General features: G+C 39.5%; 1 protein-coding gene across 4 annotated transcripts; it reads left to right on the forward strand.

The window, feature by feature from the left end:
- The first annotated feature begins 7,403 nt into the window (after positions 1–7,403).
- Positions 7,404–11,805, forward strand: LOC130997105 (transcription factor E2FA-like). 4 transcript variants are annotated; one of them, XM_057922370.1, is made up of 14 exons: positions 7,404–7,912; positions 8,484–8,676; positions 8,855–8,905; positions 8,992–9,077; positions 9,145–9,233; positions 9,337–9,391; positions 9,599–9,651; positions 9,740–9,790; positions 9,878–9,926; positions 10,010–10,075; positions 10,158–10,234; positions 10,334–10,574; positions 10,979–11,048; positions 11,137–11,805. In XM_057922370.1, exons 1-14 carry the CDS (start codon positions 7,700–7,702, stop codon positions 11,268–11,270), a joined length of 1,428 nt encoding a protein of 475 aa, XP_057778353.1. In that variant the 5' UTR covers positions 7,404–7,699; the 3' UTR covers positions 11,271–11,805. The 4 variants fall into 4 exon arrangements, with proteins under 4 accessions (XP_057778353.1, XP_057778351.1, XP_057778354.1 ...); XM_057922368.1 differs by having other exon boundaries at positions 7,410–7,930; XM_057922371.1 differs by having other exon boundaries at positions 7,414–7,912; positions 10,334–10,565.
- Positions 11,806–18,299: the final 6,494 nt, after the last annotated feature.

Consider the following 18,299-nt stretch of genomic DNA (forward strand, 5'->3'; position numbering starts at 1 on the left):
AGGCTAAACATGGCTTTGATCATGCTACGCACAGAAAACAGGAAATAAACCTAAACACTCTAATCAGAAGTTTGGGTCTGACACTTCCTCTCCGATTAACTAATGCGTAATTAAAATAAAGCATATAAAGTTAATTAGGCAAAAGATAGGAAGCCAATAAGAACGCAAGAAGGAAAACAAAGCTAAGGTTCTAAACTAGCAATCTAGAAAGCAATCATCAATTCAACACCATAAACAACGATTATCTAGGCGAAATAACATATTAACATTTAATCAAATGAATGTTAAGCAAACACACACAATCCAAGAGAATTCCGCAAGCAACTCAACGACGAACTAACTAGAACATGGTATTTGAACATTAACGAAATCAACAAGAGTTTCCAACTCCAACACTAAACCAAACGATCATAAACTTGTAAACATCAAAGATTAATAACTACCTAGGCAAGAAACTAAATCAAGCATAAGATTCGAATGCAAAGAAAATCTTAATCTCCATAAAAAGAAATCTCTAAACTTTCACCAACAAGAAGGGAAAAACGTAAGCAATAGCAACGAACTACGAATCACGTAGATTATCTAAACTCAACAATAATAATCTCCAATCATCACATTCATCAAAGCATAAAACACAAAACTTAATTAACCAAAAGATTCATATAACCAAGAAAATATAGCATCAACAACAATGATCTTCAATCATCATATTCATCAAAGACAAGAAACAAAAACTCAAATAACCAAGGGATTCATAAACAAAGAGAATCAAAGGGAGTTCTTACAAAACATAGCAATCCAAGGAAAACCAATCCGATGAAGTGTTAATTGACATCCAAAGCAATCCAATGAATCCACAATCGAAAGTAATTGATTTGAAACTCTAAAAACCCAAGGAAAAATGTGGAAATCGCCCTTGGAGACTGCTGGAGACGAGAGTGATAAAGTAAAACCCTAGAAAGGGGTTTTTAATCGAAAAATCGTACTTTCGGATCTGAACAGAGGCGGCGGCGCCGTGGGACGGCGGCCGCCGTGCACGGCGCGCACCGTGCCACGGCGCCGCCGTGTATGCCTTTCGCAGACTGCAATGCGCAGCGTTTTTGTTTTGGTCCGTTCTCCCTCGTTTCAAGTGCACGGCGCGCGCCGTCCCACGGCGCCGCCGTGTATGCCTTTCGCAGACTAGCAATGCGCAGCGTTTTTGTTTTGGTCCGTTCTCCCTCGTTTCAAGTCGGATTTTAGATCCGTTTTTGCCTACGAACTCGTATCGAGACGAAATTTGATTCTTCTTCAGACCATTCAACTAAATTCTGACTTTAATTTTGTTCACATATCAATCAATGTGAGCACAAAATCCTGAGACAACAAAATTAGCACAAAAGCTCAAATCATTCAACTCTTAAGTGAAAGAGACCAAAATAAAAGTCAATAAAACACGTAAACACCCAGAGATTCATCACAAAATAGGGCTAAACAACCCCCCCACACTTGATCCTTTGCTTGTCCTCAAGCAAAGTCACGACACCAAAAGATAGTTCACAAGAAAACTTCCTCACCATTCACATCTCCAACCAATCTAAGTGTCTTAGCCTTTCACATTCCTCACGAGATGTTCATTGTTAAGATTTTAAGAAGCAACAACCACATGATACAATTCAATCCGATCAGACCCAATTCTCCGCTAGAGGTGAATTCCCTAATGTGATTGCCTTTATAATCAAATCCCATTTTCCTTGAAGATGATAAACAATCAAACCAAATCAAATTTTATACATCTTTCTTTTAAAGGTGATGTTATTCCATTCTCAATAGATGGGCCAACTTTCGTGAGATCAACACTTTTGGAGGTAATCCAAAATGTTCTCACGTGGTTTTCCATGCTCATAACACTACTGTCAGAGGAGCAGAGACCCAAAGCTATAGAAAACTTCACAACAAACCAACATTCAAACTCAAGGGATAAGATCGTAGGCTATCACAATGAAAACACTCCCTCTAGCATCTACCGGACAAATCACGTCAAGAATAGCTCATAAGGGTGTTGCATCCAAAACATTAAACAACTTACATCAAGAGAGGAATATGCATAGCCTGAGAGACAAAGATAGCAACCAAGCCAACACAAAGCATGAAATTTACTTGTGAACAAATCATCAAAGTGTGCATTATTACTTGAAGCCAAACAACAATCAAGATAAAGGAGACCATTTGCCCCACACAAGAAAGCCCAAGAACACAACAAAAAGGCACCCAAAGGATCAACAAACACCCCCCACACTTAAAATCTAGCACTGTCCTCAGTGCTCACAAAAATAGGGGTGAAAGAGAAAAACATCCCTGAATATCGATCCAGTGGTGAGTCTGTAGTGTCCCACGATGTCTGCCTCTCTCTCATCCAAAGAACAAGCAGTCTCCAACGCAACAACCTGCACTAAACAACAGATGCAACAAAACACAACACAGACAAAACGACAGAAAAAAGAAACCAGAAAAAGCAAGAAAACTTGGGTTGCCTCCCATGCAGCGCTAGTTTTTAAGTCGCCAGCCCGACTAAGAAGGTCCCTTAACCAAAATCCGATTGAAGCTCCAGCTGCCTTAACGCCCTTGTAAACTCATCTTCTTGAATTGCAGCTGCGGGTCCTCCAAATGAGTGCTCCATGCTCATATCCTGGGATGGCCCTCTATCCACACATCCAACGAAATTTAGTGACCCAACCTCATCCAGCTTCTCTTCCAGTAGCAAGGCACACAGAAGGCCTTGCTCTTTATCATCTTCCTCTTGTAGCTTATCCAGGTATTCTCTCTCAATCTCACTTTCATCTTGCAAGTTAGCAAGAAATTCTTCCACGATCTCGTCCTCTTCCTGTAGCTTATTAAGGAAGTCCTGCACAATACAATCCTCATCCAAAGCATCAAATGTTTCAACATAAGAGCAGATTTGAATTAAGGGAGTGGGGGTAGTAGGTTTTTGATCAAAAACAGAGAATGTTACCGCTCTACCTGCCCCTACCATACTTACAGTTCCCGTACCCACATCAATGCGAGTATGGGTGGTAGCCATAAAGGGTCGGCCAAGTAGCACGAGATGCCCATTCTCGCCTCTAATCCCTTTTCCCTCATCAAGGACAACAAAATCAACCAAGACACTAATCCCCCTAACAACCACCTCAACATCCTCAACAAGGCCCCGTGGGCTACTAACAGAGCCGTCAGCTAGCTCTATCTTCATATTCGTGCATTTCAGCCTTTTATTACCCAATTTCTCAAAAATATCAAACGGCATCAAATTGACTGCCGCGCCCAAATCAAGCATTCCAAATACCTTTTCACCCCACCTAAGCTAATATCAAAAATAAAGCTACCTGGATCTCCTTGCTTGGGTGGTGGTTGGTCTAGTGCAACAGTGACGGGTGGCAGTGGCTCACTGGGGCGTTGGGTAGCCTTGATTGCCTGCACAGTTTTGCTTCTCCATCTCCCCATGGTTATTGGGGCCTTGTCCTTGACTACCTCAACGGCATGAGCTTGATGCGGCTGTTTGTCCTGGTTCGGGAACTTTCCGGTCGGCTGTTCTTGCTGCAGCTGATTCAGGGCTCCTGTTAGTTGCCCAACTGTAGTCTCGAGGCGCTTGATGGTAGCACTCTGAGACTCCATGTTCTGTTTGGTCATCTCCATGAAGGACTGCATGGTGTCCTCGAGAGACGGCTTCTGCGATTGAACTTGCTTCTGAAACTGTTGGGGGGCATTCTGGTATTGCTGCTGCTGCTGAAAATTCCCTTGTTGCATAGGGAACTGTTGATACTGCTGATACTGCGGGGGCTGCTGCTGCTGATAAGCTTGAGTGTAGTTCTGCTGCTGAGCTCTCCAACCCGAATTGGAGCTTTGTTGCCCTTGATTAAAGATAGGCCTCTGTTCAAATTGAGGCCTCCCCGGATAGCTCTGAGCAGCATAGACCTCTGCTTCTCCTTCAGATGTGAATTCTCCCGTGCGATGGCACGCGTTGGTTCCATGACCAAAATCTCCACATATTCTACATCCTTCTGCTGGTGGCGCGTGAACTGGTGGGGCTTCTGCCTGGTTCATCTTGAGGTGTTGAACTTGCCTCATCAAATCTGCTACTTGCTTCTGAAGCTCATTGTTGGGAGCTACTGCATTGGCTTCAACCCTCCTTTCTCTAACTGATTTTTGTTGAGAACTCGCTGCAAGTATGTTGAAAATCTCCTTGAGCTCATCAGCTGTCTTCCGGGCAATGTTGCCCCCTGCTGTACTGTCCACCATAAACTGTGCCGTCTGTATCAATCCGTCATAGAAGAACTGCATCAACATGACGGGTGCTAACTAGTGCTGTGGGCACTGGCGGAGGAGCTCTTGGAATCTCTCCCAAGCCTCGTGGAGAGGCTCGTCAGCTCCTTGTATGAAGTTCATTATTTGGCTCCTAATCTCTTGAGTCTTGTGATTAGGGTAGTACTTGAGCATGAACTTCTCACATGCCTCTCTCCATGTAGTGATGGAGTTCGGCGGCAGGGACAACAACCACGTTCTAGCCCGGTCCTTGAGTGCATAAGTTAAGCACTTGAGTCTCAACTGATCCTCGGTGAGTTCCAATAGTGGGAAGGTCTGCACTTGAGTGCAGAAGTCACGGATGAACTGTAAAGCATCCTCACTCGGTATCCCATAAACGAGCGGCAGCAGGTTTGAATCGTTGGGCTTCAGATTGTAATTTCGGACCGCCGTGGGAAGCACTATAGCTGACGTGCTAGTGGTCCCAATAACTGGCCTGGAAAAATCTCCCATGTACTGAACATTCTGCTCCGCCATTGCTTCTTCGTCAGGATTGGGCCAAGCTTCTTCTTCTTTTTCAGAATGCACTGAAAGTGTCTCCTCAAAAGCTTCCAGAATGGGATTGGAAGCAATTCTCTCTTTACAATTTTTCTCTCGAAACGGTGATTCCGCAAAACTTCTCGAACTGGACTCGAACTCCTTCTCCAGGCTTGAAAGAACCTCCCGAGGTCGATGAATGTTGTCGTAGTAAGGTGCAAGCTTTCTCTTCAAGCTTCTACGTCCTTGCATACACAACACGAACAAACAAATCAAACGCACCGGAGGGAAAAAATAACCGAGTCAAAAGAAATAAACAAAAATAAACACGGAAAACAATGCAACACAATCAAATGCCTAAAGCCTTCCCCGGCAACGGCGCCAAAATTTGACTCATCCTAAAACACCTAACGGATGGACTCGAATTTATACGAGGTCGTCCTAGGGTGGTAAGGTGACTCAAGTCGTCTCTCAAGGAAGGCTAAACAGGGCTTTGATCATGCTACGCACAGAAAACAGGAAATAAACCTAAACACTCTAATCAGAAGTTTGGGTCTGACACTTCCTCTCCGATTAACTAATGCGTAATTAAAATAAAGCATATAAAGTTAATTAGGCAAAAGATAGGAAGCCAATAAGAACGCAAGAAGGAAAACAAAGCTAAGGTTCTAAACTAGCAATCTAGAAAGCAATCATCAATTCAACACCATAAACAACGATTATCTAGGCGAAATAACATATTAACATTTAATCAAATGAATGTTAAGCAAACACACACAATCCAAGAGAATTCCGCAAGCAACTCAACGACGAACTAACTAGAACATGGTATTTGAACATTAACGAAATCAACAAGAGTTTCCAACTCCAACACTAAACCAAACGATCATAAACTTGTAAACATCAAAGATTAATAACTACCTAGGCAAGAAACTAAATCAAGCATAAGATTCGAATGCAAAGAAAATCTTAATCTCCATAAAAAGAAATCTCTAAACTTTCACCAACAAGAAGGGAAAAACGTAAGCAATAGCAACGAACTACGAATCACGTAGATTATCTAAACTCAACAATAATAATCTCCAATCATCACATTCATCAAAGCATAAAACACAAAACTTAATTAACCAAAAGATTCATATAACCAAGAAAATATAGCATCAACAACAATGATCTTCAATCATCATATTCATCAAAGACAAGAAACAAAAACTCAAATAACCAAGGGATTCATAAACAAAGAGAATCAAAGGGAGTTCTTACAAAACATAGCAATCCAAGGAAAACCAATCCGATGAAGTGTTAATTGACATCCAAAGCAATCCAATGAATCCACAATCGAAAGTAATTGATTTGAAACTCTAAAAACCCAAGGAAAAATGTGGAAATCGCCCTTGGAGACTGCTGGAGACGAGAGTGATAAAGTAAAACCCTAGAAAGGGGTTTTTAATCGAAAAATCGTACTTTCGGATCTGAACAGAGGCGGCGGCGCCGTGGGACGGCGGCCGCCGTGCACGGCGCGCGCCGTGCCACGGCGCCGCCGTGTATGCCTTTCGCAGACTGCAATGCGCAGCGTTTTTGTTTTGGTCCGTTCTCCCTCGTTTCAAGTGCACGGCGCGCGCCGTCCCACGGCGCCGCCGTGTATGCCTTTCGCAGACTGCAATGCGCAGCGTTTTTGTTTTGGTCCGTTCTCCCTCGTTTCAAGTCGGATTTTAGATCCGTTTTCGCCTACGAACTCGTATCGAGACGAAATTTGATTCTTCTTCAGACCATTCAACTAAATTCTGACTTTAATTTTGTTCACATATCAATCAATGTGAGCACAAAATCCTGAGACAACAAAATTAGCACAAAAGCTCAAATCATTCAACTCTTAAGTGAAAGAGACCAAAATAAAAGTCAATAAAACACGTAAACACCCAGAGATTCATCACAAAATAGGGCTAAACACGGGCTGTGATAGATGCGCCGCTGCCGGGGTCGGTGGTGCTGCTGCTGGCCTCGTCGTGGGCGATAGAGTTGGCGGTGGCCGTGGGAGCATGCGACAGCGCCGCTTGGAAGATAGACAGCCAGAGAAAGAGAGAGCGTGTAGAGAGAGAGAGAGAGAGAGAGAGAGAGAGAGAGAGAGAGAGAGAGAATGAGAGGAGGCTAGGGTTTGCCCATTTATATAGAGGGGTAATTTAGTCATTTAACAAAAAAATGGGTATTTTTTCAAGTTTTTATTTGAGTGGGTAAAATTTATTTTTGCTATATAAAAGTGGATATTCTTATATATTAACACTTTGATTAATATGGATGCTAATAATTTGAGCAGTTAATATTTTCAAACTTCAAATACGTTATTTTGTAGATTCAATCCTTGGTTATAAAATATTTTGCTTATATATATGACCGCCAATAAGAATATAATCTGTCAATTAAAACTTTAAGAATTAAGAATCTTATGCGTATTTTTCTCTTCTTATCCCTCAATTGATAGTTTATATCCGTAGAGTGGAATTCACTTGAAAAATAAAAAAATAAATAAAAAGTCTACATTACGATCTCTTGTATAATTGCCAAAAAAGAAAAAAAAAGAAAAAAAAAAGAGAAGTGGCTGAGGCGTTAAAGAGTGGTGAACATGGCAAGAGAAGTAATAGTTGAAGGAGCATAATGCAAAATAAATGAAATAGTCGATTTCATTTTTGGCATTTTTCTCTCCACTTCCCTCCACATCTATCCGAACCAAAATTCCCTCCCTTCCCTCCTCGTTTTCTACTCCCCCTACCCAACACGCACACACTTCACTTTCCTCCATCAAAACCCTCATTTCCCCTCTCTACCTCAGCTACTATACCCCCCCTCTCCAATTTTGATTTTTACGATCCGATTCGATTTCACGCTACTCATGGCCGCGCGTGCTACTCCCAGCCGTGACGCGGCTGCTACGCCTCCTGCGGCGCCGTCGAATGTCCAGATCCTGCACCACCAGCAGACTCCTCCGCCCACGATCAGGCGCCATCTCCCCTTTGCGTCCATGAAGCCGCCGTTCGTTTCTCCCGACGACTACCACCGCTTCTCCACCCCGTCGCGCGCCGCCGCCGATCACCTCTCCGAAGCTGTAGTTATCAAGTCCTCTGTACGCTTACGAATTTCTCGCTGTGTTTTTGCGCGTGTTTATAATTTTCTGAATTTGGCTCAGCACCGTGTTATTAATTTCCGAGTGAATGTTGGATATGTTTTTATTGAAAGCGCACTTGCTTAATTTAAATGGTTCAAATCCCTTGGTGCTGGGATTCATAGATTTGGTATTTTTTTGGATCTGTGTGTTTCTATTATCGGAAAATGAGGAAAAGGTTGACTCTCCATAACATGACATGTGAGTTGCTTCCTGCAGAACATGTCAAGTTGATGCCTCAAATGTACTCCGTATTGTTGAATCCTTCTCCCAGTTTATCTGTTACTCTTCACTCGTTCTAAGCCATCCTTCATTTTGTCTTGCCATTATTTTTGTTATGAATTCCTAAAAGTTTTGATCACCATTCATAAAAATGGTAGTACTAAATAAACCCACATTGCTTTTGCTTTGCGTGTTCTGCATCAAAAGCCATATAGCAACATAAACCGCTAACAACATGTGCAGTGTGTATGTGTTGCATTTGCTGATTTTAGTTTCCAAAATGATATCTCAGCCATTCAAGCGGAAGAATGGGTATCAAAATAATGAAGTTGAGTCTAGTGAGTGGACAGCAAGTCCAGTGTATAGTGATATTGCTAACAGCCCATTCCGTACACCAGTGTCTGCTAAAGGGGGAAGGGCTAATTCCCGGTCAAAGGTCACCAAGAACAATAGATCCTTACCTTCCACCCCCATATCCAATGCTGGTATGACATTTTCTCTTATATTGCATTATCTGGTTTCTGACTTATGAACAAAAAATGTTTATCAAATCAAATGATTGAAGTGGTACTATTTCCCTTCTCACTGAATCACTTAAGGTTCTTGATAATTTATTTGGTATATAGCCCTAATAATAATAATGTCATTGCATAAATTTTGCAGATGCTCCTTCTCCTCTCACGCCTGCTAGCTGCCGCTATGATAGCTCCTTGAGTAATAACATACTCTGTATTTGCACGACTATTTTAGATTGTTTCCATACAAGTGTAATGCTGATTGGTATCCGCAATGTTTCTCAGGTCTATTGACTAAGAAATTTATTGCTTTGATAAAGCATGCTGAGGATGGTGAACTTGATCTAAACAAGGCAGCTGACACTTTGCAGGTGATTAAACTTGAGCTAGCATCCTTTCGTTAAGTCTCAGAAACTTAATTGAATTTTAACTATGCAGGTCCAGAAGAGACGTATATACGACATAACCAATGTCCTTGAAGGGATTGGTCTTATTGAAAAGAAGCTGAAAAACAGAATACATTGGAAGTAAGCCTGTTTAGAATTTGAGAAATATTAGACAATAGGTTTCCTAATCAATACGGGGAATGACAATAATGTGAAGAACTTAATGAGCCTGGTTGCTTGACAGGGGGCTTGATTCTTCAAGACCTGGTGACATGGACAAGGATGGTACTCTTTTGCATGTATGTAGAAAAGGCAAACTTGTTTTGACTGATATTCTTAAATATAATTCGTTCATTATTTTTTGTATTAATGTTATCCACTGATTTCCATAAGGTCATTTTAAGTGTTGCTGCCCATGGGACTCTATGTATTGGATATTTTCCAATGGTATATTATTTGGGTCAGATTGAAAAGCAACAGCCTGGTTTCTTTTGTTTCATCTGCAGGCAGAAATTGAGAACCTTTCCATGGAAGAAAGAAGTTTGGATGAGCGAATAAGGTTTTCTTTTTGCCAGCCGCTATACTGTTAAGGAACTTGATGACGCCCTCATTATTTCTTATATCACAGTTCTTCAAAAACATTACAGGCAAATGCAGGAAAGGTTGAGAGACTTGAGTGAAGATGAACATAATCAAAGGTAATAATTGCCTAAAGTTTTAAATTACTTTTCCTGAATAGAGGTGAAAGTTATCAAACTGATGTCCTAATTTCATGGCTTTTGTAGATGGCTTTTTGTTACTGAAGATGACATCAAAAATTTACCTTGCTTCCAGGTTCTTATCTCGTCCCTCAATGTTGTTTAAATATACAATACTTTTCTTGTGATGTTTCAACTCTTTAGTGTTAACTCTGACAGAATGAAACCTTGATAGCAATCAAAGCACCCCATGGGACCACCCTCGAAGTCCCAGATCCTGATGAGGTATTTATATATGACTACTGAGCTTGCTTAATCTGCACTACAGCTGCTTTAATAATTTAGAAAATCTAAATCTTGTATATAGGCTGTTGATTATCCACAAAGAAGATATAGAATTATTCTTAGAAGTACAATGGGTGCTATTGATGTTTACCTTGTCAGGTATCAGTCTGAACTTCTGACACCTGGTAGACCCTTTTCAATCTGCACAAACTATTGTTTTCTCTATCCCTATTTTGAAGTATTTCTATTTTTAATTAGCCAATTTGAGGAAAAGTTTGAAGAGGCGAATGGAGTTGAAGATTCAGCAAATTTCCCTGTTGCCTCTAGTTCAGGGGCACATGAGAACTTAGCAATCGAGAAATCATCCATGGCACATGGTCCACCAGAGGTTGAAACTCTGACACAAGATAGCCATGGACTTGATACTGTGTACGATTCACCTCAAGAATATGCTGGAGGAATGACGAAGATTATCCCCTCAAATATTGATGTTAGTGAGGTCCTTTTGAATGTTCACATTTATGTGGCTTATAGTAGATTTGACTACAGTGAATAATTCTGGATATTTCAACACTATCTGCCTACTTCATTTAGAAATTTAATTCGACTTTGTATGCAGTCAGAAACTAAGATAGTGGGAACCAAGTTCCTATGAAGGTTTTGATCATCTACCGTGATATGTTTTTCTACCTTGATATGTTTTCCACTAAACCTGAATGGTGGTATCATTATATATGTCAAAATGAAAGTGCTGCCTATCTAACAAACTTGGCATGTATGTCATATAGTATATTTCTGATTTATTGATTAATTACGTGCATTTAGTTTTGCAGTTCGGATGCATCTATGAACTGTGTTTCAATAATTTTGTGTTCATTCTAAAGTTTTTTTCTACTGTTGCAGAACGATGCAGACTATTGGCTTTTATCGGATGCAGCAGGCATCAGCATGACAGACCTGTGGAAGACAGATTGTAGCCTTCTGCCAATTCTCTTTATGCTTTTAATTTTCTTTTTAAATCTAGCCTATGCAGAAGCTGAATTCTTTTATTTCTACTGCAGCTGGCGTCGAGTGGAATGATGTAAATATGCTTCACGAGGAGTTGGAAATGGCTGCTATTAGCACACCAAGAGCACTGATTCCTTCATCTGTTGATTCTGATGTACATCCTGTCGATAATGTGCAACCTAGGTGACTCCCTAGAATTTGTGAGGGGGGCCGAAAAGACTCCTTCCCAATTCAGATGGTAGAAACACACGTCATTGCCTGCTGCATTCTGATGCTCATCTCTAGTTATACGTCAAGACATTGGATGTGTTGGGCAATGGACTGATGAATTGTAGAAGAGGCTGTGTGCAAAGAGAAAATCGATATGGGAGAGCACTGGGAGCCAAGTGGCTCCAATACACCGTTGGCGAATCTCCAGACCTCGGTCATACTTCACAGGTGAATAATCAATCAATTTTGCCATTTTCATGAAATTTAGTGGAGTGTCTGACATGAGGCAAGAGTGTAACATGAGCTAATTTAAGAATATAGTACATGAACTGGGACCGGAGTTAATTTACTTGCATGTCTCGATCTCTTGATTCAATTTGACGATGCCTGGAAGAAAGAAAATGTATGATATGTATACCTTGTTGCTCCAAAACCATGGTGGGTGTGATTGAGATGTTTCTCAACTGATGTAAGTTAATCAGCAATGAAGATGAATCAGGTATCTCTTTCAAGACTGTGCACACAAAAAAGAACATATATTAATTGTCGTAACATTGTTACCCATTGCTACCTATAATTTTGTTGCTAAACTTAACCGTTAATTTTTTACCCCAAATTATTTGACTTGTAGCACATTGTATTTTGGAGGCAAGAATGAAAAATGTTTGCATGTATGCTACAAAAATGTGTTCATAAATCCGTCTTCAATTTTCCTTTTGGGGTCGTAAATCCGATTTGGCAACTGAAATGCTCGTCATTTTAGTGTTTCAATATTTTTTAAATACCAGAGTATTGGAAGAGATAATAATTTAAATGACATGTATTAACGTATGATTTTGCTCCAAAGCCGTCGTTCAGGGTTGTACAGAAATCAAATAATTCTGTTTGATTCAGTGTTTGATTAAAAATTTTAATATTCATATTTAAAAATATTAGATTTGAATTCGAATATATAATTATTTGACTCGATTTGATTAATGTTTAAATACAAATATGAAATTGCTCCCGCTGTCTCGCTAAGGATGACTCTATTTTTTGGGGTTTGATTAAAGTAGATAAATTCACTTTATTAAGAAATAAGTAGATGGGTCCACTTGATTAGAAGATTAAATTAAATGGACCTTCCTTCATTATGATCCTAATTTATTTTCATTTTGGGAATGAGAATTATAATAGCATAACAGTAATTGATCATTTTAATTAAGGAAGACGCAAATCTTTATCTTTATCTTTATATATAAAAAGCAAAGTAAATGTAAATAATTTCAATTGCAATGATATAATTGGAATTTATGGGAAAAAATTGCTTAACCATGTAATTAAAAACAGATTTTCGGGATAAAAAACTGCCGAAATTGTTAATTCAAAAAAGAAAACAAAAACTGCCATCATTTTTGAGAGAAAAACTGCCAACTTTAATGTTAGTGAGTATTGTTGTAAATTTAATGATAAAACATATTTTTCTCATTTTCTTTTAATTATGATTTGGATACTTTATATATATATATATATATATATATATATATATATATATATATATATATAATGTAAAAATAACATTAAAATGAGAAAGTTGTGATGATTTAAAATTTTAACATATTAAAAAAATTATATTTTAAGAAGTGATATTTTCCTTAAAATGAGGAATCATATTTGAACTTTATAAATTTTCTATTTTCTTAATTATGATATTTTAAATTTTCAAATTATATATTTATATTTGTTTTATATTAAACATAAATTATTAATATTATTTTGAGATCTTTATAAAATAATATCATATTATATTATTAAATTGCGATTTTATTGAAGAGGAAAAAAAGGAAAATAAAAACAGAAAACCCTTGAAAGCACAGGGACGCAGACTAAGGGCCGAGCCTCATTAAAACCTTCTTACAGAAAACCCTATGGCTGCTGCTGAAATAAGATTTTATTAAAAAGAAACAACGGAAAACCAAAAACCCTTGAAAGCACAAAGCTGCAGACTAAGGGCCGAGCCTCGTTAAAACCTCAAAACAGTTGAGGAAAAAGAGTACTCATCAAGGATCAAGGTTGACAGAGCTGAGTTAGGAGGTCTCAAGGATTCCGGCCGAACCATTACCCTTAGGCCTCCCGGCTCGAAACCGATCCAGAACGAAGAGAAAAAAACCAAAAAAATCAAGCGAAACGAGTAAAATAGGGAATAGAAACATCCACCTTGACAAAATCATTTAAACCATCAATGGCATGAGGCCAAAAACCCTCTTCCCTAGCTTGAGAAGCCAAAAAATCCGCCGATCTGTTGCCCTCACGAAAAATGTGGGAAATGCGCCATGTGAAAGTATGGAGTTTGGAGAGAGCAAGCTGCCACCGAGGCTTGAATCTCCAAGGAACCGTTTCAGAGTGCGACTGAAGAAGCTGAACTACGTAAGAAGAATCCGACTCAAACCAAACTCTCTCCCATTTGGCACGATGCACAGATTCAATCGCAATAATAATAGCTAAAAGCTCTGCTTCGAACGCAACCCCCTGGCCGCCTGAGAAATGATAACAACCAAGAACGTCATTGAAGGCATTCCTAAAGACGCCCCCCGCATGAATCCTCCCTTCACGAACCGAACCATCAGTATTAACTTTAATCCAAGACGGCGGTGGAAGGTGCCAAGCAACGTAAATATAGGAGAAAGGCTTCCTGGGTTGTCCAGCGATGGAAATATTCTTAAGAATGAGAAGATCAGAAACCGAGTTGGCCATAGAACCAAGGACAAAATTGTTGGCAGCTTCACAAAGAAAAACCCGGACCTGCTTGAGAATCAAGTGGCGCGAAGGTGCTAAATTTTTGTGAATGACGTTGTTGCGGTGAGACCAGAGACTCCAGAGGAGAGAGACCACCCCAGCTTTCCACAAATTGCCAACTTGTTTGCTGTTGTTCTGGTGGATAGAGAAGCGAATCATGCTGCCCACGTCCAACGGCAAAGGTTTCTCAATCAAAAACCAACGAAAGACGTCCGCCCAAATAGAAGCCGAGAAGGGACAGTTCAACAGAACGTGATCCATCGTCTCTTCCGCTGCCGAGCATAAAGTGCAGCGGTTCGGCCCCTGAATACCAAAGAGGCGATTCATATCAAAGGTAGGAAGCTTGCCAACAATAGTGCGCCAGACAAAGAGAGATCGCCTAGCTGGGATAAAAGGGGCCCAAATCCATGAGCCCCAGTCGACCTTAGGGAACTGAGGTCGAATGTGAGCAAAGGCCGAAGCAGCTGAAATGTTCCCGAAACCCGAGTGAATCCAGGATCTGTCGTCCGCTAGTCCAGGAATGGGGGTAGATATGATGTCGAGATAAATGCGCGGGAAAGACTGCATAAAACTAGAAGTGAGGTGCCATTTATTATCAAAGTAGTAGTCTGAAATTTTCTGAGAGAAAAATGGAGTCATGAACTCCGGAATTTGAATTTTGTCGATCAACCGATATCCGAGCCAATTATCTCTCCAAAAATAAATCGTATCTCCAGTGCCAATCGTGCAGAAGGTATTCGAAACAATCTCCCGAATCGTCCTTCTAACACCAGTCCAAATCGACGAACTCGCCCATTTGGAAGCCCAATCCATGGTTTGAGTGAGATATTTCTGACGAAGCAGCCGATAGCCGAAGCTGTTCATGTTCATAATATACCAACCAAGCCGAAACATGAAACTATTATTGATGTCAGAGAAAGATTTGACTCCAATGCCGCCATGTTCCTTCAGAGCACGAGCTCTGTTCCAACTCACAGAAAAAGAAGGTTTCTTCAGAGTACTCCCAGTCCAGATGAACGCTTTACAAGCTCTGTCAAGAGCATGCAGAAGTTTCGCTGGCCATTTATAAACAAGCATGCTATGAACCGCAGCACTGTTGATAACAGAAGAAACTAAGCAGAGCCTGCCCGCCATAGAGAGTTGACCACCTTGCCACCTAGGGAAATGGGCAAGAATCCGATCATAGATAGGTCGAAGCTTAGCAGAAGAAGGTCGACCCGAGAAAATAGGCACTCCCAAGTATGTGAAAGGCATGGAGCCAATGTTGAAGTCCAAAATCCGTTGAAGCCGAGAACGTCGTCCAGGAGACACCCCTTTCCCGAAGTAAAGAGTAGACTTATGCTTGTTGCAATATTGACCAGAGACCGTGGCATATAGCTGAAGAATCGAGTCTATCATAATGCAATTACGCTTTGAGGCTTGACAGAACAGGAGGACATCGTCAGCGTAAAGCAAATGAGAAGGGAAACTCAAAGATCTCGAGAAACGCATGCCGGTGATTAAACCCCGATTAGCAGCATCCAGAAAAATACGGCTAAGAACATCTTCCGCCAAGGCAAAAAGAATGGGAGACAAAGGATCTCCTTGTCTTACCCCGCGGACCGCATTCGAAATAGCCATAGAGAGCACCATTGAACCTAATAGAGATGCGAGCCGAGCTAAGAATAGTTTTGATCCAAGAGCAGAAAATATTGGAGAAGCCAAACTCTTGAAGCACGAATAGAAGAAAATCCCATCTAAGCGTATCAAAGGCCTTATGAATGTCGACAGAAAACCCTATGGGAAAAACCGTAAGAAGGAAAAAGAGTGCTCGTAAAAAGAAACCGAAAAAAAGAGCGGAAGAGAAGGTTTCAGGAACTCCGGCCTAACCATCGTCCCCAAACCAACCCGGCTCAGACAAACCAAAAACAAGAAAACCAAAACAGAAGCAAACAGGAGGCCGGTGAGACGCCGTCGCCAACTGACATCAGAAAAACCCAGGAGCCTAGGGCCGGTGAGACGCCGTCGCCCCAGACTCCACAGAAGAAAAACGAGCAAAGGGCCGGTGATACGCCGTCGCCCCATGCCCAGAAAAAGAAGAAAAGAAACGGGAAGCTTATGGCCGGTTATACGCCGTCGCCATAAAGAAATCCACGAACACCGAACACAAAAGATCCAAAATAGGCCGGTAAGACGCCGTCGCCTATAGCGAATCAAACCAACAACAAGAACAACAGAAAAAAAGCAAGAGAGACTTCTAGATGAAGCCCAACAACAACGCATTCTCCAAAACATGGAGGATCAGCATCTACCCAACACCGCCGCTCTCAAACTGGCGCTCTACCCAACGCGAGTGCCTCGCTGCCGAAGGGAGGCAGCACTTCCTGGTGCCCGATCTCTGCTTCACCAACTTCCCAATTTCGGACGCCCACCACCTGTTCGCCAAAAAGCGGGACCGCATCCCTCTAACAACCAACTTAAAATTTGCATCTAACATGGCTATGGACAGATAAATCTCGCACCACAGCGTCTCGAATACAGTCTACTCCCACCGGCCACCATCCCTCCGGAGTGTGAGGACTAGCCATGATATCCGCCGGGACGTTTCCTTCTCTGAAAATGTGAGAAATCCTATAATCCATATTATCTAAAAGCAAAAGAGCTTGATTCCAAATTGCTTTGAATCTCCATGGAACTCGAGTGGATTTAGTGGAGAGGATATGAACAACATACGAAGAATCGGCTTCGAGCCAAAGCTTGTTCCATCCCCCAATGATGAGCCATAATATGATATAATAATATCATATTATATATTACAATTTATTTTAAGAAACACTAGCTCAGTAATCTTATAAATTTTAAGAGGTTAGACACATAAATTTGTGTTTTAATCTATATATGTTTTAGTTTTGTTTCTGTTATTAATTTAAATCTATAAATATAAAATTTTTAATTTTAGTATTATTATGTTAAATTAATAATTATAAAAGTGTTTCATATATATTATATGATGTATCGTGATAATCTATGTGCATTTTTTATAAAAGCAAATGATCATCTTTCGCAAATGATATTTTTTATAAATAAAAATGAGACTGTGCACAAAAATAAATGATAGCACATTACATTTTAATTATGCAAATGACAATTTTAATAACAAAAAAAATATTTTGTTCGATTAATCGGAGTGGAAAGGAAATAAATGGGGGAGGAATTGGGCAGGCCATGCACAGTGCAAGCACACATTTGACCCTACCGCTTAATTCTTTGTGATTGAAAAATTTGCCAATAGTAAATATAAATCTTCAAAAAAGTATATATACAATGCATGTATATTTAAAAAAAAAAATCACATTTCATTATTACTTAATAAAAATAATATATTTACAAATTTTATATTTATTAATATAATAGTAAATTTACAATATATATAATATTTTTCGTGCATTGCACGGGAGGCGTACAAGTAAAACTATAAAAGAATGACATTTTGGACATGTTATAATTGCACCATTCAAATGTGTATCCTAAATTAAAGCTGTTAGCGCTAGCTTAAGATGGCACACAAGAAGGGATGCAGCGCTAGAGTGCCGCTTAGTATATATAAAAAGAGAAATAAATGTCAATAAAATCAATTTAAAGGATAATTTTTTAATTGTAAAAAATCTTAATAATTAATATTTAATTAGTGGTTAATTTATTTGTTTCAATCGGTTCCACTACTTCTCAATCTATTTTTTGTTCTCATTCAATATATAAAATATATTTCCGTCTAAAAAAATACATAACACATATTTTCTTTTCTATTTATTTTACAACTTTATTATGAATATAATAATATACAAAATGCATCTTAAATTAAAGATCATAAAGATATCTTCAATTTGGTATATAATATATCAAAAATTAATCAAAAATAAAGAAGTTGTTATCATTTAAAGTTCAACCATATTCAAAAAATAAATATTTTCTAACTTTCCTTCAAATGTGTATCGCGTTTAAATATCTTTCAAACTATTTTTAAATTTATATTTCTTCTTTCTTTTTATGAATTTGATTTATTTTCTTATCCTATTTTTTATATTTTAAAAATTACATTCACCGCGCATAGCGCGGGAGGTACACTAGTATATATAAAAAGTAAAGTAAATGTCAATAAATTTAATTTGAAGGGTAATTTTGGAATTAAATGAAAAAATATAATTCATGCCACTACAACTGTCGAAAATTTTCAATTCAAAAAAGAAAAAAA

Source organism: Salvia miltiorrhiza, chromosome 8, assembly GCF_028751815.1.
Source record: "Salvia miltiorrhiza cultivar Shanhuang (shh) chromosome 8, IMPLAD_Smil_shh, whole genome shotgun sequence".
In the NCBI taxonomy this organism is placed as follows: Eukaryota; Viridiplantae; Streptophyta; class Magnoliopsida; order Lamiales; family Lamiaceae; genus Salvia; species Salvia miltiorrhiza.